Here is an 18,182-nt window from a genome sequence, read left to right as displayed (position 1 = left end):
TGGACTTGCGCCTCCTTCGACTAGATTTGAAAGGGAGGCTTGTGATGTGGATATAGGTTGAGGGGTAGAGAAGAAATTAGAGGGAGGAAGGAGGGCATTTTAGTCTTTTCGCTGGATAGGGCTTTAAGGGGGGAAAGGAGGCACTGTAGCAAGGGGCTGGGTTCGTGTTTTGCCTCACCGCGACCAAGAGGAACCAAGAAGAAAGACCTTCTTCCTCTTTCCCATCTCCCCGTCGGCGGCGACATCGGCCGCCGACTACCACCTCTCCTTTTCTCTTCTTCTCCTCCGGCCAGCAGGCACCTCCGGTCATCACCTTCCTTTTCTCCATCGCATGCTGCGGTCACCGCTAACATAAGGAAGAAGGGGCTTTTGGGCTTGAGGTCTCCTCCGCCGCCAGGAGGACAATCACGGGGTCGTCGTCTCCGACGAACCACCTCCTCCCTCTCCCTCTCTCTCTCTCTCGCTCTCTCTGCAGCCAACATCGCCTCCGGCCTTCTCGGCGCGGATGCCGCCAAGCAGCCACATCACTCCTCGTAAACTAGTCGTCGCCTCCTTCCTTCACGCACGCTAGCCTATCGTGGCTCCCCCTGCTCCCTCTCTCGGACGCCGACATCGCCTCTTCGCTCTCCTTTCTCCTTGCCACTCATCGTCACCCATTCCGTCCCGACGTCCACATCAACATGCCACACGCCACCTTTGGTGTGCTGGCGTCCACAGTCACTTCCAACGGCCTCCGACAGCCCAGTGCCTCTCTCCACCGACCACAACCAGTGTCGAACGCTACCCTCCAGGGTCACCGCCTAACTTGTGTTCATTGCCAGGAAGCCGACCAACCACATTAGTGCAAGATCATCACTAAGCCGCATCCGTCCCACATCACCGTCATGTTCCAGCCTTCGAGCCACGATTGTGTTTCGAATTGTGTGATTTGTGTCTAGTTTCATTGGTGTTATTATAGTTCGGCCTGTGTGCCGAGATCCTATTCCGGCCTGCGTGCCAAAGTTTTATCCTGATCTGTATGCCAGTGTCACCTCCCGACTTGCGTGTCGTTGTCTTATCTCGGCCTGCGTGTCGAAGTTATATGTCGGCCTACGTGCCGATGTCGTATTCCGGTCTGCGTGCCGCTATTATATCCCGACCTGCAACTCGTTTTCTGGCTCCGTGTCGTATCCAGTTTCACGTCGTCAGATCCAGCTCTCCACCTTGATCGGGCGTCTACTCTTCCGGGTCCCGACAACTCAAGTAGCGTCCCATCCGAGGACGCTCCTTTGGGCCAGGGTACGTCTTCGTACTCGCCTTTCATTTATTTCATTATTATATTATTAGCCTGTTACTTATATGTTCGTTGGATCCGCCTCGAGCCTCGAGGTACTAGGGACCGAGGGGGAGACCCGATCGCTGGCTGCAAGTAGCATTGACCAGAGGACTTTTGAATATTTGGTCAACACAGAAGACATCTCAGCACACCCCTCCTCCGGGACATCGCGACTCGGTGAACATTTCATCCATCTCATCCGACTGTCCGTCTGACTCAGATTCTGGAGAGGATCATTCCTCATGGAAACCTTTTAAATCTTAATTCAAGCTTCTGTTTTTATCACTGCTAGGAATGTTCATAAGTTTGTATCATTAATCTTATTAGTTAGTTTTTGTGAGCTGACATTAGTCTTTTAATAAATGTGTTAATTTTCTGTCATTGAACGTCCTTTTTAAAGGATGTATTGTTTGTGAACAGCGGTGATCCATGGAAATTGGAATCCCCATCCCGAAACACTAAATAAGGTGATGAAAATGCTTGAAGGTGCTCGTAGCCTTCTCAAACCAGAAGGCATCTTTATTTCAATTTCTTTTAGACAGGTAGTCTCATCTGAACATGGTTCATTCACTTAGTCTCCAACATCTCTCTATTTTACCATTTCTCACATTGCTAGTTTAACTCGTAGCCACATTTCCGCGGCCGCTATTTGAAAGAACCGGCTTTACTAGAGTGGAAGACCTTTGAGGAAGGTTTCCATTATTTCTTCTGCATTCTAAGAAAGGTTGCTTTTCAGATGCTCCTTAGAAGACATTTGTCCTTTGTGTTTGTTATCATTGATCAAAATGAATTTCTCATTTGCATTTTTCAGGGGAGGCGGACATTGAAAAGTGATGATTCTGAAAATGAAAGATTGAGTGATCCGTCTATCAATTTATTACACGAAGAGCTGGAGGACGAGAATTACATGTTCCATTCCACCTTATGCAAGGAGCTTGAGAACTAAAGAATCAAATTCTGATCACTTGTTTGTTCGATGGGTCAAATACAAGATGCAGTCAACGGACAGAACTATGACCGGATCCACGGTCGAACGGACCAGACCCGACCCGTTCGGTTTGTGCAGGCTACTAGGCTACCGTCACACACGGAGGAAGAAGATGCTGAGCTGAAGGCCCAAGCTTCCAGTGGGGTCCACCAGATGGTAGGACTCGCTGTCGGCGGACCCCACCACCCTCTCGAAGTTCCCGCGTACATACGCAAACGACTCTCCCCGTCCGCCGCTAGGCGACGGCAGGGGCAGCCTTCCGGCCCCGGAGGTGACGGCCTTCAAGGCCTCGAGGGCTCGCGCTTCCGCCCCCGTCGCCGGCCTGGGGCCGCCGAATCCCGCCCTCCGCCCGCCGCAGTGCACAGCCCATCTAGGCGCTTCCAGGAGCGGCCCGGCCCACCTGAGCCGGTCGCACTCCAGCGCGATCCGCCCGGCGCCGTTTAGCTCGGACGCTCCGATCGGCAGGTCGATGATCACGGGGCCCGCGCCGGTTGCCTGTTGGAGGCAGAGAGTGATGCGGTGGTCACTCTCGTGGGGGCGGCAAAAGAAGGTGCCGGCGACGTGAGCTGCGACCGCGGAGGGGGAGGAGGAGGCGGAGCTGTTAGATTGGGGGAAGAAGAAGAAGGGTTTGCAGGGGAGGAGTAGGGCGTCGGCGAGCCAACTAAAAGCTCTCCGCCATCTTGATTCGTCGTCGTCGTCGTCGTCGGCGGCGGCGGCGGCGGCGGCGGCGGCGGCTTCTCTGGAAGGTGCGTCTGCCATATAAGAAATTTTAATAAATTGTTTCGCATTGAAATATGCACAAAATAAACAGATGCCCCCATTTTTCCTGTCCATCAATTCTGTGTTAATTAGTATTTATTTTTATTTTTCATACGGAAAATGATTTTGCTTAATTACTCCGACATCTCCGATAGTTCGAGAGATTTTTATTAATCCACTTCTATATCACTTTCATTTAATATCTTTATTAACTACAAACTTACTGATTCGGTGATAAAGGAGAGAGTCTGATCGTACAGTGGTCAATGACACACGAAAGTCAAAGTTAAAATGGTCAGCCCAAGGGTCATGCCGAGCGAGGGTGCCACCTCGCCGATCGACCATGATAGAGCCCAAGCCAACGCAAAGACAGCCCGATCGTACGTTGGGCTTCCGATGCTCAAGGGTTCTCGTGTAAAAGAACCGACGAGTTTAGCGGCATGTCCGCTCGGCCAAACTACCAAACAACTAAGGGCGTGTGCCTGTCCGAGGATACAACCGAGCGATTCTCCCGCTCGGTCTAGTAACGGGCAAGAGAACAAAAGGGACAGCTGGCGATATCCTTCTCGAGATAAGCGTCGTCGACCAACGACATGGTCGGCGGACAGACTGGACAGAGAATCGTACGATGGAAGGTTCCACTGTCATATCAGATATATGTTCGGACAGTTGTGGTATGGTGTTAGACACACTTTTCTGACACGACCAATCTGAGGTATGCTTTGAGGAGCGTGCATGCCTCGGGAAGCATGCACGCACCCCCCCTCGGATCCTATATAAGGACCCCCCAGACTTCGACGGAGGTATGCGCGATTCTTCACTGTAGCTACAGTAGCGTTACTCTGCTTCTACTTCATCTCGCCGTTGCCTGACTTGAGCGTCGGAGGGTCGTCGTCGGGAACCCCTTCCCGGCCCGGTTTTGTGCTTGCAGGTTTCCAACGGAGGCTCACACCAGTCGGAGGATCGTACGCCGTCAACGAGAGCGCCACGTCCTCAGCGTCTGTCGACTCAGCACTCGGACATGATCAATTTGGTGTCGTCTGTGGGAACGCACCTGAATCCAAGCCGAGAAGATGGAGGAACCTGGATGTTCACACACCGTGACGCTCTCTCCCGAAGAACTCGACGCGCTCATCCAGGCGCGAGCAGCAAAGATAGTAGAGCAGCAGCAAAAAGTGTTAGCCGAGCTGAGGACGCAGCAGGAGACCTCAGCGTCGGGCGGCCGAGCGGCCCAAGAAGATCGATCGGAGCAATACTCCACTTGGGCGCAGAATAAAGATCAAATTGGCACACCAGGAGACGTGTCGCCCGCCCTTATTCCGTTCCACCGAGCCTTGTTCCAGACTCCGTCCGAGCTAGCTCAAGCCAATGACGGGTCATCCGACGAAGCTCCCGTGCGGGACGCCAGGAAGGGGAAGGTGCCTCAGACCGAGTCATCCCTCGAGCGGATCAATCGCCAGTTCTTTGAGGCGATTCTGCAAGATCCACTTCCAAAACATTACGCCCCCTAGCGATCGGAGAGTACAATGACACAACCGACCCGGACGACCACCTCGGTAAGTTCGACAACGCCGCCACTCTACATCAATACACCGACGAAGTTAAATGCAGGGTCTTCCTCACCAACCTGTCCGGCTCCGCACAACGCTGGTTCAAGAGGTTGCCGGACAGATCAGTATGGAGCTTCAAGGATTTCCGAACGGCGTTTCTCCATCACTTTGCCAGCAGCCGACGCTACCAGAAAATCAGCGTCAGCTTATTTTCTATGAAGCAAGGGCCGAGAGAAAGCCTCCGAGCTTACATCCAGCGTTTCAACCATGCGGCCATGGATATCCCCACGGTCTCATCCGAGACCATGATGTATGCCTTCACTCAGGGCCTAGTCGATAGAGATTTCTTCCGCTCGCTCATCCAAAAGTCATCCCGCGACTACGATCACATGTTGAAGAAGGTGAACGAATACATTAATGTGGAGGAGGCTCAGGCAACCAGGAGGAAAGAAGCACCACCCGAGCCTTCAGCGCCAACCGAGCGTAGACCACCGGCCAGTCATCAACCCCCAAGGGGACCCCGCGTTGAAGGAGCACACCCTCATCAAGAGGCAAGGCTGCACGCCGTCCAACATGTGGCAGTCGATCGGCCCAAGCCAAAAGGCAAGGTATGGACCCCCATGTTTTGTTCGCTTCATCAGTCAGCAACCCATAATACCCGTGACTGTCGAAGTCTCGGCCCGATCGCTCACCTAGCGCCGAGAAGCTATCGCCGTCGATCGCCTTTGCCTGACCGACAGCATAATCATCAAAATGCCGAACGGTGAGAAGCCAGACAGTCCCTGAGCAGCGACACCTGCACCAACCAAGAAGCAACCCCCGAGCCTCCCATGAGCGGGCCAGACCGTCTACTCGAGAGGAAGAAAATAGAAGCAACACCGCCTAGAGGGAAATCAACATCATCGTTGGAGGGCCAACCAGCGGAGACTCCAACCGAACCCGCAAGTCGTACGCTCGACGGTTGGAGATCCATGTCGTATGATGCAGCCGAGAGAAGGCGAACGGGCCCAAGATCAGCTTCGGCCCTGGCGACCTCGAGGGAGTTGAAATGTCTCACGACGACGGCCTCATTATCCAAGTGGTAATAGCAAACTACACTATTCATCGCATCTTTATTGACACAGGGAGCTCGGTCAACATCATCTTCAAGAGGATGTTCGACCAGCTTCAGATGACAGGACTGAGCTGCTGCCTATGACAACGCCCCTGTTCGGATTCACTTGTAACGAGGTTCAGCCGGTCGGCCAGATGAAATTGGCCATTTCGCTCGGTGAAGAGCCACTCAGAAGGATGCGGACCACTAACTTCATCGTAGTGGGCGCGCCCTCGGCGTACAACTTCATTTTGGGGCGACCAGCCCTCAGTGAATTCCGGGCTGTTGTCTCAACATTCTATCAGAAGATCAAGTTCCCTGTCGAGGACCAAGTGGGAGAGGTCAGAGGCGATCAGTTGGCAGCGCGGTGCTGCTATGTGAAAATGGTCCGAGCTGAGTCGAGGTCCGCTCGGAAGGCCCCCGGTCGAGGTAAATGCTATAACTGAAAGGCCTCCCACCTTAGTTTATAAAGAAAAAGAAGAAGTGCAGATCCGAGATGGTCGACCGGAGGCCACCACCTTCGTTGCATCCGACCTGGAAGTCGGCCCGAAGGAGGAGATGATCAGGTGCCTACAGCGCAACAATGACGTCTTCGTGTGGTCAACACACGAGCTACCAGGTATCTCGCCGAGCATCGCATAACATGAGCTTCATGTCCGACCGGACGCTCGACCCGTAAAACAGAGGAAGAGGGACTTCAGCGCGGAGCAAAATGTCATCATCCGAGCGGAAGTCGAGAAGCTTCTAGAAGCCAGCCATATACGGGAAGTGCAATTCCCGAGCTGACTCGCGAATGTGGTGCTGGTCTCCAAGCCGGGTAACAAGTGGAGAGTCTGCATCGACTTCCGGGATCTGAACAAGGCATGCTCGAAGAATTTTTACCCTTTACCCCGGATTGATCAAATGGTGGATTCGACGGCTAGGTGCGAGCTGATATGCATGCTGGATGTATATCAGGGGTACCATCAAGTGTCGCTCGCCCGTGACGATCAGGAGAAAGTAAGCTTCATAACTGCGGACGACACTTGCTGCTACAACGTGATGCCGTTCGGATTGAAGAACGCAGGCGCTACATACCATCGGCTCATGAACAAAGTGTTCCAGAAGCAGATCGGGCGAAAACTGGGGGTTATACGTTAATGATGTACTTTTTAAATCAATCCGAGCGGTCAACCTTTGTGCAGATATAGAAGAAACCTTCGGGACGCTGAGGACATACGGGGTCAAGCTAAATCCCAGAGTGTCTGTTCGGAGCAAAAAGTGGGCACTTCCTGGGGTACACGTGACCGAGCAGGGCATAGAGGCAAATCCCAGTAAAGTGAAAGCGCTGCAAGACATGTCGCCTCCCAGAAATCTAAAGGAAGATCAACGCCTTACGGGATGAATAACCATGATGTCCAGATTCATCTCAAAGACCGTCGAGTGGCGACGTTAAACTCTAGAGTCGAACCGGAGACTATAAAAAACCCCGGCTTGAAGACCGTCGAGCGGCGACGTTAAACTCTAGAGTCGAACCGGCGACTATAAAATCCCCGGTTTGAAGACCGTCGAGCGGCGACGTTAAACTCTAGAGTCGAACCGACGACTATAAAAATCCCGGCTTGAAGATCGTCGAGCGGCGACGTTAAACTCTAGAGTCGAACCAGCGATTATAAAAACCCCGGCTTGAAGACCATCGAGCGGCGACGTTAAACTCCAGAGTCGAACCGGTGACTATAAACCCCCCGGCCTGAAGACCGTTGAGCAGCGACGTTAAACTCTAGGGTCGAAGAGGTGACCATAAATATCCCGCTCGGAAGACCGTCTAGCGGCGACGTTAAACTCTAGAGTCGGACCGGCGACTATAAACCCCCCGACCCGAAGACCGTCCCCCGGTCATAAAGTTCAGCCTTGTCACCACGTAAACCTAATGGGAATTACGAAAGAGTGATGGTCTGATATTCGACTTACGAGCAATAGCTCAAAGGGTAAGGGGTGAAGGCCCGCACGAATCAGACAACTCGCTCGGATATGCACAGCACGTAAAGCAAACAGTGAAAGGCCAAAAATTCATTAAGCAAAATAAGTCGAACGGCGAATACATAAAATGAAAAAGACCGAACGGCTAGTACACAGCCACGACTTCACTCTAGATAATTAAAAAGCTCGTCCGGAATCGTGGTTAGAAGATCAGCATGATCACGGACAAGAATAGTGAAATCCTTTGGAAGACGACCCTTTGTCTTCAGATAATCAGCCGTGGCGGTGATGGCGAGCTCGAACGCATGGACGAGCTGAGCGCAGGCTTTCTCAACAAATTTCTCCGAGCGGATGTAGTTCTGCTGCATGACAGCAAACCGGCTCGGCTCGGCTTCTTGATATTCTTGGAGGGCGGCTCAGGAGGCCTCAAGTGCATCCTTGAAGGTCTTCAAATCGCCCTGGTGAGCAATCACCTCTGTCGAGCGGCCTGCCTTCTCAGCGGTAAGAAGATCAGTCAGCTCCTTGACCTTCAGCTCGAGCCCTCGAGCCTCGACATTCTGAGCCTCCAGGTCGGCGATGGCTTGATTCTTCCTGTTGGTGGCCAAAGTGATCTTCTTGTCATATGTTTTGACTTGGGTCTCGAGCCGGTCCACCATAGTTTGCAAGCCTGAGGATTTGTGCCGCTCGGCCTCTAGCAGTTTGTTGGTCTTGTCCAGGTCGGCCTTCAACTCGGCGTAAGTGGGGCCCTGAGGAGGGGCCCCACCAGGAGTTTTTTGAACTCTTCCTCCAAAGACACCAGACGTTCGCATACCGCTATGCTCTCCACCCAGTACTGCAACCAGGTCAGAAGGGAAAAGGTCATTACCGAATGGAGTTGAAAAAAGGAAGGTTGCAGTCAAGGTTATCCCGGTAGCTTATTGCAGATGGCTGTTGCCGAGCAGCCCCGCAGGCATCAGGGCGATACGCACCCGGGCGTCCTCCCAGACCTTCGCCAGCGGTCCCCGGATGGTTATTTGGTGCTCGGGGCTCATCAGCCGATCAACCGCCTGCACGTATTCCTCCGTAGGTAGGTGGAGTATGGCCTTGAGCGTCCTGCGCCCGTCCGGTGCAGATTGAGCAGACGCTGTAGGAGGAGAGGATTGGTCGATCGGCTCGGAGCGAATAAGAGATCGTCGGCTCGCCCGCGAAGCAGGAGGAAGTGAGCTGAGGGGATGAGCCGCGAGGGGATCGGAAGGCCAATCGCCTTGAGACAGGGTCCGGTCGGAAGACAGCGCTTCCACAGTCGCCGGAGCCATTGGAGGGGGATCGTCCATCTGCTCGGACACATGTGCGGCTGAGGTGGCTGAGCGGGTGGGTGTGCCTGTTCGGTGTCTTTTGCGTCCAATCAATGGAAGTTCGTCACCTGAAGACCCGACTTCCTCAGGCTGAGTGGTCGGTTGAGCACTCGAAGGAGCGGTCTCTCCTGCTGCCTCAGTAGTGGCGGTCCGAGCGGCAGACGCATCGCCCGCCGGCTGCACCTCTCCGCTCTCGCTTTCATGAGAGCCGACTGGGGCGATGCCAAGTCTCTCTGCCTCCTGCGCGGCAGCCGCCTCTATCTCGGCAGTCTTGCGTTTCAACATGCTGAACACCACTGATTTCATCATAGTCTCGGCTGCAAGAAAAAGAAAAGAAATCAGTTAGACTCAAGGAAGAGGAGGGAAAGTTATTTCTTACCCGGGTCGTTCGGAAGCCGCGTTCGGATCGGGCTTAAGTCGAATAGATACATCATCCCTTTGGGTAGCAGCTTATGGATGTCCAGCTTCAGCCCGACCAGCAGGCTAGCCGCGTGTAGGAAAGAGGGCTCGGTCCTATACCTCTTCAGGTCGGGGGGAGGCGGCAGTGAAGTTTGCCATTGGGTTCGGAAGGGTGGCGGCTCGTGAAAACTCAAAAAGAAGAAATGGTCCTTCCAATGCTTGTTCGAGGTAGGCATTTTATCAAAGAAAACCAAACCGATTCGAGCTTGAAACAAAAAGGTGTCCAGCTCGAACTGCTTGGGATAGTAAAAATAATGAAAAATCTGAAGCCTAAGGGGGATATTGTGCACTCGGAAGAGCACAACTACGCCGCACAGCAGCCTGAAGGAGTTGGGCACGAGTTGTCTGAGCGGAATGTGAAAGTAGTTGCATACTTCTATGATAAACGGGTGGATGGGAAACCTAAGGCCACCTACGAATTGGTCACTGAAGAAGGTAATAGTGCTGGCCGACGGGTCATGAGGCCGGTCGGACGGCTCGGCCAAGGTGAGTCTGTGGTCAGCAGGGATGTCATATGCGTTGATCAGTTTGAAGGCGTCACCCGAGTCGAACTGACTCTCCATGGTGTGATACCAGAGGCCAGGAGAAGGGGCGGAAGAATTGGCCATGGTCGTAAAATGAAAATGCAGAGGGTTCGCCGAAAAGATTGACGGAAAGAACGACGATAAAGGCAACGTCGAGGAAAGCAGAGAGAAGCAAACGCGAAAACAAGAGAGGATCAGAGAGCTTACAAAAGGAAACCCGGAAGGGAGGTAGAAGATCGCCGGAACGCTGGAGGCCAAGGGAATTGAGGAAGCATGCGGGGGCAGTAACGATGGAGAAGAGGTCGGCGCTGATGCTTTATAAACATAGGGTTCGGTCAACCTCAGTCGTCCGATTCAGGTCACAGGGATCGAAGTTAACATCCAACCATTGAATTCAAAACGCCGCATGTCCCATCGGAGCTGACACCCTCACCGTACGATGACGGCGGTGGCACCACGTGGCAACAAGTTAGGGGGTGGCATTTAATGAACACCATTACGCAAGCGTGGGCGCGTGTTCGACCTCAATAGCAGGGATTTGTATGAATTTCGAGGAGATTCTGAAGACGTCAGCATTAATCGCCCTCGGATCGGCATGATAATCAGCGGCGAGCAAAACTTTCCAAGGCCTAGCAGGTAGGCCGCCGAGCGGTTGTCTGACCCCTCGGAGTGCCCGAGCGGCGAAGCATTTGCCTCATAGGCCGACCGGCTGCTACACCACCCAACTCGTAGTCTAGTCAGTCAGAATTTCAGCCTCCTTCGACTAGACTTGAGGGGAAGACATGTGATCCAGTGGTAACGGAGGGAGCTCGGCTGTACAGTGGTCAACGACATGCAGAAGTCAAAGTCAAGATGGTCAACCCAAGGGTCATGCCGAGCGGGGGTGTCACCTCGCCGATCGGCCGTGATAGCGCCCAGGCCAACGCAAAGACAGCCTGATCGCACGTCGGGCTTCCGATGCTCAGGGGTTCTCGTGTAAAAGAACCGACGAGCCGAGCGGCATGTCTGCTTGGCCAAGCTACCAAACAACTAAGGGCGTGTGCCCGTTCGAGCATACAACCGAGTGGCTCTCCCACTCGGTCTAGTAACGGGCAAGAGGAGAACAAAAGGGACAGCTGGTGATATCCTTCTCGAGACAAACGCCGCCGACCAACGGCATGGTCGGCGGACAGATTGGACAGAGAATCGTACGGTGGAAGCTTCCACTGTCATATCAGAGATATGCTCGGACAGTTACGGTATGGCGTCAGACACACTTTTCTGACACGACCATTCTGAGACATGCTTTGAGGAGCGTGCACGTCTCAGGAAGCGTGCACGCGCCCCCCGGGATCCTATATAAGGACCCCCGGACTTCGACGGAGGTATGCGTGATTCTTCACTGTAGCTACAGTAGCGTTACTCTGCTTCTACTTCATCTCGCCGTTACCTGACTTGAGCGTCGGAGGGCTGTCGCCCGGAACCCATTCTCGGCCCGGTTTTGTGCTTGTAGGTTTCCATCGGAAGCTCACACTAGTCGGAGGATCGTACGCCGTCAACGAGAGTATCATGTCCCTAGCGTCTTGTCAACTCAGCACTCGAATAGAATGACTAACTTTCAATTAAAAAAAATGCATTTGAACTTTCACCTCTTAAATTGAAATCTCAAACCTCACCTCTCATAAATCTTGCAAGAGATGCGCTGACATTTATTTATATGTACCGTGGTGTTGTGGATTTAGTACTATCTCTAAAACTGACATCTACCGTGGATTTTACATGTTAAGGAAACTGTCATTAACTTTTAAATGAATAAATTCATTAAATTTGTAACAAATATATCATGCCATTTATTTATAAATTGCTCTTAAACCTTTATTTGCCATTGCACCTCCTATTAAAATTATTTAATTATATTATTTCTTTTTTATGCTTAATAAACTAGTGTGAGACATACGAGTGATTAAATTATTAACTATGTGCATTAACAATGTGTCACGATGCTTAACAATAATTTGATAAAAGTAAATAAATGACACGATAGATATAGGGCACCTAAAATTACGGATTTATAGCATAAAGTTTATATTATAAATCCTATCACCATTATATGGGTGGAGTTTCTAATTTTTTTTTTATAAATCAGTCTCAAAATCTTACAATCGATTTATACTTTTAAAAAAAAGACATATCAATCTTGGATTGGGACCGGTTTATAAAAAAAAAAAAAAAAAAAAAACTACATATCAATCTTGGACCCTATTTAATATTTCTTTTAATTCATTTTTTATAATGACTATTTTTAAAATAACAACTATTCTTTACCTATAAAGTATCTTGGAATGTTTTATTTTTTTCATCAATTGTAGTAATGTATCTCTATATTTTGATTTATTTTGATCGTATCACTATAATTTTTGGCCAAAATTGATGAAAATTATAATGACCCTTTTATGAATTATTTGAATTCTTAATATTGAAGAAAAATCATCTTCTTAAAATTCCACTATTTGTCTTACACAATAGGCTCAAAATTTCTCAAATACTCCATATGCATCCCAACATCATCTTAATTTTTAGATTCCTCATAATGCCCCTCAAACTCAATTTTATATGTATCTCATGAATATATTTCAACGATGGACAATCAATTTTTTGTGTCGCCCTTCCTTTTGGATTTCATCCTCTAGATGTAGTCGCATTCCCTTCAGACAAATCAAGAAGGACCAATAGCGACAAGGAGTCTGCAACGCCGTCTTCTATACCAGAGTCTTCATTTCGACCACATTCATCTCCTTTTAGGCTAAAAAACATTACCATCAATAAGGATACAGAGACAAGTTATGAAGAGAATGTTGGGGTTGCAAGGTTACAAACATAGTCCCACATTAAAAACACATGGGAAAAATCATGGGTTTATAAGAAAAAAATATCTTAATTGGCATGAAACCTTTTGGGGAGAGCCCAAGAGCAAAACTATGAGGGCTTAGGCCCAAAGTGGACAATATCATACCATTTTGGTGATATCTAAATTCTTTTCGATCCTATAATTAGTATCAGAGTGATGTCGCTCTTTACTAGACTAACTGCCAGAAGAAGCATAAGCCAGAGCCATGATCCAAGATTAAACCATGTGGGTGAAACCTTGAACAAAGGCACTGAGCAGGTCAAGAATGACTCGATGCTCGAGGTGAGACCCTAAGCAGGTCAAAAGTGACCCGATGCTTGAGGGGAACTTTGTGGTCCTTTGTTTGAGGGAGGGATTGTTGAGGTTGCAAGGTTGCAAACATAGTCTCACATTGAAAACACATGGGAAAGATCATGGGTTTATAAGAAAAAGATATCTTCATGAGCATGAGGCCTTTTGGAGAGAGCTCAAGAGCAAAATCATGAGGGCTTAGGCCCAAAGTGGATAATATCATATCATTGTGAAGATATCTAAATTCTTTTCGATCCTATAGAGAATGCTCAGAAGAAGAAGAAGAAGACAACTTGGTCACTAGAAGATTCTTGCAAGGTCATGGATCTCTGTAACTACCGATCCAATGATTGACAATGCGATTAGCAATGCACAGAAGGAAAAATCTTTTTAGAAATGTATCATAGAGGAGTACAACGAACATTAGCCTGCTAATACTGTGGAGAAACAATTGAATCAGATAAAATCACATTTCTTTAACTTCTAAAGGTTGGTGAATGAGTTTAGTGGACTCTATAATAAGTGGCATAGCAAATGTACAAGCGGTTGGAGTGACGATTAAATACTAACAAAGGCACATTAAGAGTGGATGAGTAATAAAAAGAATAAGTCTTTCAAGTACGAATATGTGTGGAAGATTCTCAGAGAATGCGAGAAGTATGCTCCATAATCAAGTGATAATAGTTCCAGAAAAAAAGGCAAGGGCATCTGAATCAGGAGCATACTGTTGGAACCCCAAGGATGTTTTGAGGTGATTAACCAAATTAGGTTAGGTCATGTGGTGTTTAAACCTTGTGTCTAAGTGTGCAGGAGCTTAAGAATACAAGAAGTCGAGCAAAAGACGCAGCTAGCGAGAAGGACGACACGGGAGAGAGCCGACGGACTTGGTGCGTCCGAGGGACCAGGTGCTGCGGAAGAGTACGCGGGCGAACGAGAAGGAAGTGCGCGACGTTTCCGATGGATGAGAAGCCGGAGCGGAAGGTTGCTCGAGAAGGCCGAAATTGGGTTCGGGTGAGCCTTATTTCGGTTGGCTGAAATCACCCAAGCGAGTGGAGTCGAAGCGAAAGACCCGGACCGATGTGAGCAACACCGGAGTAGAGGGCCCGGAACGAAAGTCAACTATGTTGACTTTAGTAGTCCAGGCGCCCAGAGCAATTCCGGGAGCTCGGAACCCAATTTTGATCGGATCGCGTTTAACCGCGATCCGTTGCGAAGGGGATAAAACTTTATCCCCCTTCCAGGTGCTGTCTCGACCAAGACTATAAATACAGCCTTGGTCCAGAAGCTTTTCAATTCAACAAGCAATTAGCAATACAACACTTGTGCGCTTTCCTATTTTGTTTAGCTTCTCTTTTCTGTGCTTTCACTGCCGTAAGAGGCTTCTCCGCCTGAAGGAGATACTTAGTGTGATCATTTTTCTTGGATTAACAACCTCCTCGGTTGTAACCAAGTCAAGTCTGCGAGCCTCATCTTTTCAGTTTCATTCTTTATTTAATTTATGCAAGTGTTACTTTAAAAGTCTGAGAAGGGTATTTTAGTTTTATATTGTGCAGGGCTATTCAATCCCCTCCCCCCCCACCCTTCTAGCCAGACAACCGAGGTCCAATAAGCGGTATCATAGGCAAGACACTTCAGGAGGACAAACAGTCGATCGAAGCAAAGACAATGGACGAACTAAGCATATACCCGCCAAAGTTCGAGGGGGAGTTCGCTAGCTAGAACAAGAGAATGTAGGTATTTTTTAAAACTAATTTCGATTTACTTCTAATAATGAAATTCAGTTTTATAGCATCGGAAGGTAAGGAAAAATACCAGTGGACAAAAAAGGAGCAAGCCGACTATGTGGCAAACGATAAAGTAGAGTTCCATCTGCTAAGCATCCTTCTACCACAAGAAGTCAATCGGATCAGCAACTACGATTCAGCAAAGGAGCTTTGGGAGAAGTTCCTTGAGCTACACGAAGGGACATCCGAAGCCAAGCTCGCGAGACGGGACTTACTTCGTAACCAGCTGACCAACCTACGGCTTGAAGAAGACGAGACAATTGTGCATCTTCACTCGAGAATTAAGGAGTTCATCATCGAACTATCAAATCTCGGAGAAAAGGTAAGTAACCGATATTCGCTAAGGTACGCGTTAAATGCATTCCCTAGGAATACGAAATGGGTTTCACTTGTAGATGCTTTTTATATCTCTAAGGACTTAGAAACTATTACCTTAGAAGAATTATTTTCTATGTTTGAAGTGCATAAATCAAGATGTGCAGGTACAAAGGAGCCGAAGCACAACATCACCCTTAAGGCAACGAGAGATGAAAATGAGTCAGAATCTTCTCTCGACGACGAGGAAATGGTAATGATGGTATGACGCTTTTAAAAGTTGTTTAATTTAAGTAAAACTAACTATCCGTAGGGTAGAAAGAAAAGGACGATCAGATGCTACCACTGCAACAAAGAAGGATACATCAAAGACAACTACCCCAAGCTAAGGAACAAGGACAAGGACAAAGGAAAGAAGTCTGTCCAAACAAAAAGGTTCAAGACATTGAAAGCAACATGGGACGATACGTCGTCCAAATCGAAAATCAAGGCCTTCTCCGGACTTGCATTAATGGCAAGTCATTAAGACAAAGACTACGATTCAAGCTCGTCCGAAATTAGCATTGAGAGCATCGATGAAGGGGGAGCTACGTCGGAAGAAAGCAGCAGTTCAGGGGGAACCACGAATAACGAGATCAACAAGGTAAGTCAGGTACGATATCTTCCTCCCAATAAATTATTTAAGTTTGTTAAAATATTAACTAAAGATTACTGCAAATTATAAAAAGAAATAAAAAATTTAAAATTAATTCTAGCTAAATCTTACCCGTTAGAAGAGTTTGACAAAGTAAAATTAGAAAATGATAATTTGTAAAAAGAAATAAATAACTTAAAAAATCGTGCATGCTCATCTAATACAAGTTTTAGAAAATTCAATAATCTAAATTGGTATTTTAGATATCACAAGGGATAAATTAGAAATATTTCAAAGAAATATGACCCTAAGAAATACCTAATTAACCTAGTTGGCTGGAACCTATATTGGGTTCTGAAGTCATGTTTAACTTGAACCTTAATTTAAATTTAGTGCTTTCAGCAAGAAAATTAAACGTTTAATTTATGTATGAGACTTTGTCTAGAAGTGGTTGATGATCCAATAACTAAGAAGGCCTAGTGTCTCACCACAGTCTGGAAGTCAAAATATTGAAATAAAATGTGCAATTAACTAACTGATAAAGCATTAAAATTGAGATTAGTTAATGCTTTAAAAAATGTTCAAATATTTTTTTCTTACTTAGAAATGTCTCAAAAATATTTTTCAAAAATGTCTAACTTAGATTTTTTTTTCCGGTTTGAATTTTGTTTAAAATTCTTAGAAATATTTTTGCTTGCAAAAACTTAGCAAAACTTTCTTTAAAAAAAATATATATTTTTGATAGTTAGTCAAAAATATTTTTTTGCTTACATTTTTTTTACTTAGAAATTTTTAGAAATTTTTCAGTATTGTCAAAAATTTTCAAGAGTTTTCAAAATTTGATAAAGTTATTTCAAAAATTTTTCTACCCTTAGATTTTTCTTGGTACCCCATTTTTATGTGATCAAAGGGGGGAGAAGGAAAAGATTAAGACTAGGGGGAGATAGATTCAATTTTTTACACTTTATTGCTAAATTTATTATTTTAATTTTATGTCTTTTTATCCTAGATTAACTTGGATTGCTCACATAAAAAAGGAGAAGATTGTTGAAACCCCAAGGATATTTTGATGTGATCAACCAAGTTAGGTTAGGTCCTGTAGTGTTTTAACCTTGGGTCTAAGTGTGCATGAGCTTAGGAACATAAAAAGTCGAGCAAAAGATGTAGCTAGCGAGAAGGACGACACGGGAGAGAGTCGGCGGGCTCAGTGCGTCCGAGGGGCTTGGTGCTGCTGAAGAGTACGCGGGCGGGCAAGAAGGAAGCGCCCGGTGTTTCCGAGGGACGAGAAGTCGGAGCGGAAGGTTGCTCGAGAAGGCCGAAATTGGATTCGGATAAGCCTTATTTCGGTTGGCTAAAATCACCCAAGCGAGAGGAACCGGAGCGGAAGACCCGGATCGAGGCGAGCAGCACCGGAGCACAGGGCCCAGACCGAAAGTCAACTATGTTATCCGAGCGCTCGAAGCGATTTCGGGCGCTCGAAACCCAATTTTGACCAGATCACGTTTGACCGCAATCCGTTGCGAAGGGGATAAAACTTTATCCCCCTTCTAGGCGCTTGGAATCCTCCAAGCGTCCCGACCAAGGCTATAAATACAGCCTTGGTCCATAAGCTTTTCAATTCAACAAGCAATTAGCATTACAACACTTGTGCACTTTCCTGTTTTGTTTAGCTTCTCTTTTCTGTGCTTTCACTGCTGTAAGAGGTTTCTCCGCCTGAAGGAGATACTTAGTGCGATCATCTTCCTTGGATTAACAACCTCCCTGGTTATAACTAAGTCAAGTCTGTGAGTCTCATCTTTTCAGTTTCATTCTTTATTTAATTTATGCAAGTGTTATTTTAAAAGTCCGAGAAGGGTATTTTAGTTTTATATTGTGCAGTACTATTCAACCCCCGTTCTAACCGGCCAATCGAGGTCCAACACATACGAGTGTTGATGTGGGCAATTACAAAGTCACACTCATCCAGTCAACCAAAAGGTGGCTAAGAGGAAGGGTAAAACTAAATCTATAATATTTGAAGATGTTAAAGAAAAGATGAAGAAAACATTGGGAAATTTTACAAAGTACAATCAGCGAAAGTTGGAGACTTTGGATACTGCTAATGAAAACAAGAAATCGGAAGCCTTCCAACATGAGTATGAAATTTTTATGAGATACCGTAGGAATGACAGAGGAGCAGCTTCATATACATAGCAATGCTTGTCAAATGATTAAAAAGAAATGGGGTCTGGTGTAGTTTATATTTTTATTTTGTATGTTGTTTTTTAAACACATCATCTTATGTAATGTT

At 47.6% G+C, this 18,182-nt stretch overlaps 2 protein-coding genes across 2 annotated transcripts; one reads left to right on the top strand and one right to left on the bottom strand.

The window, feature by feature from the left end:
* Positions 1 to 613: 613 nt before the first annotated feature.
* Positions 614 to 2,261, top strand: LOC121970690 (EEF1A lysine methyltransferase 4-like). Its single transcript, XM_042521552.1, has 4 exons — positions 614 to 1,492; positions 1,736 to 1,857; positions 1,944 to 2,039; positions 2,127 to 2,261. Exons 1-4 carry the CDS (start codon positions 1,339 to 1,341, stop codon positions 2,259 to 2,261), a joined length of 507 nt encoding a protein of 168 aa, XP_042377486.1. The 5' UTR covers positions 614 to 1,338.
* A 135-nt stretch (positions 2,262 to 2,396) lies between these two features.
* On the bottom strand, positions 2,397 to 3,208 carry LOC121972661 (protein MIZU-KUSSEI 1-like). The gene is made up of 2 exons (XM_042524312.1): positions 3,201 to 3,208; positions 2,397 to 2,901 (listed from the first exon to the last, which is right to left on the bottom strand). The coding sequence occupies exons 1-2, from the start codon at positions 3,206 to 3,208 to the stop codon at positions 2,397 to 2,399; spliced, it is 513 nt and encodes a 170-aa protein (XP_042380246.1).
* Positions 3,209 to 18,182: the final 14,974 nt, after the last annotated feature.

This window comes from Zingiber officinale, chromosome 4A, assembly GCF_018446385.1.
Source record: "Zingiber officinale cultivar Zhangliang chromosome 4A, Zo_v1.1, whole genome shotgun sequence".
NCBI classification, from domain to species: Eukaryota; Viridiplantae; Streptophyta; class Magnoliopsida; order Zingiberales; family Zingiberaceae; genus Zingiber; species Zingiber officinale.
Note: the sequence above shows the minus strand (reverse complement) of the source record. Positions and strands in the feature narration are given on the sequence as shown.

What these genes read in the sequence shown, in the direction of transcription:
- LOC121970690 (XM_042521552.1), top strand. Translation starts at nt 1,339, where the DNA reads ATGTTCGTTGGATCCGCCTCGAGCCTCGAGGTACTAGGGACCGAGGGG. An exon ending in CTCCGGGACATCGCGACTCG is followed by an intron (nt 1,493 to 1,735) that starts GTGAACATTTCA and finishes GTTTGTGAACAG; the next exon opens with CGGTGATCCATGGAAATTGG. An exon ending in TTTCAATTTCTTTTAGACAG is followed by an intron (nt 1,858 to 1,943) that starts GTAGTCTCATCT and finishes TTTAACTCGTAG; the next exon opens with CCACATTTCCGCGGCCGCTA.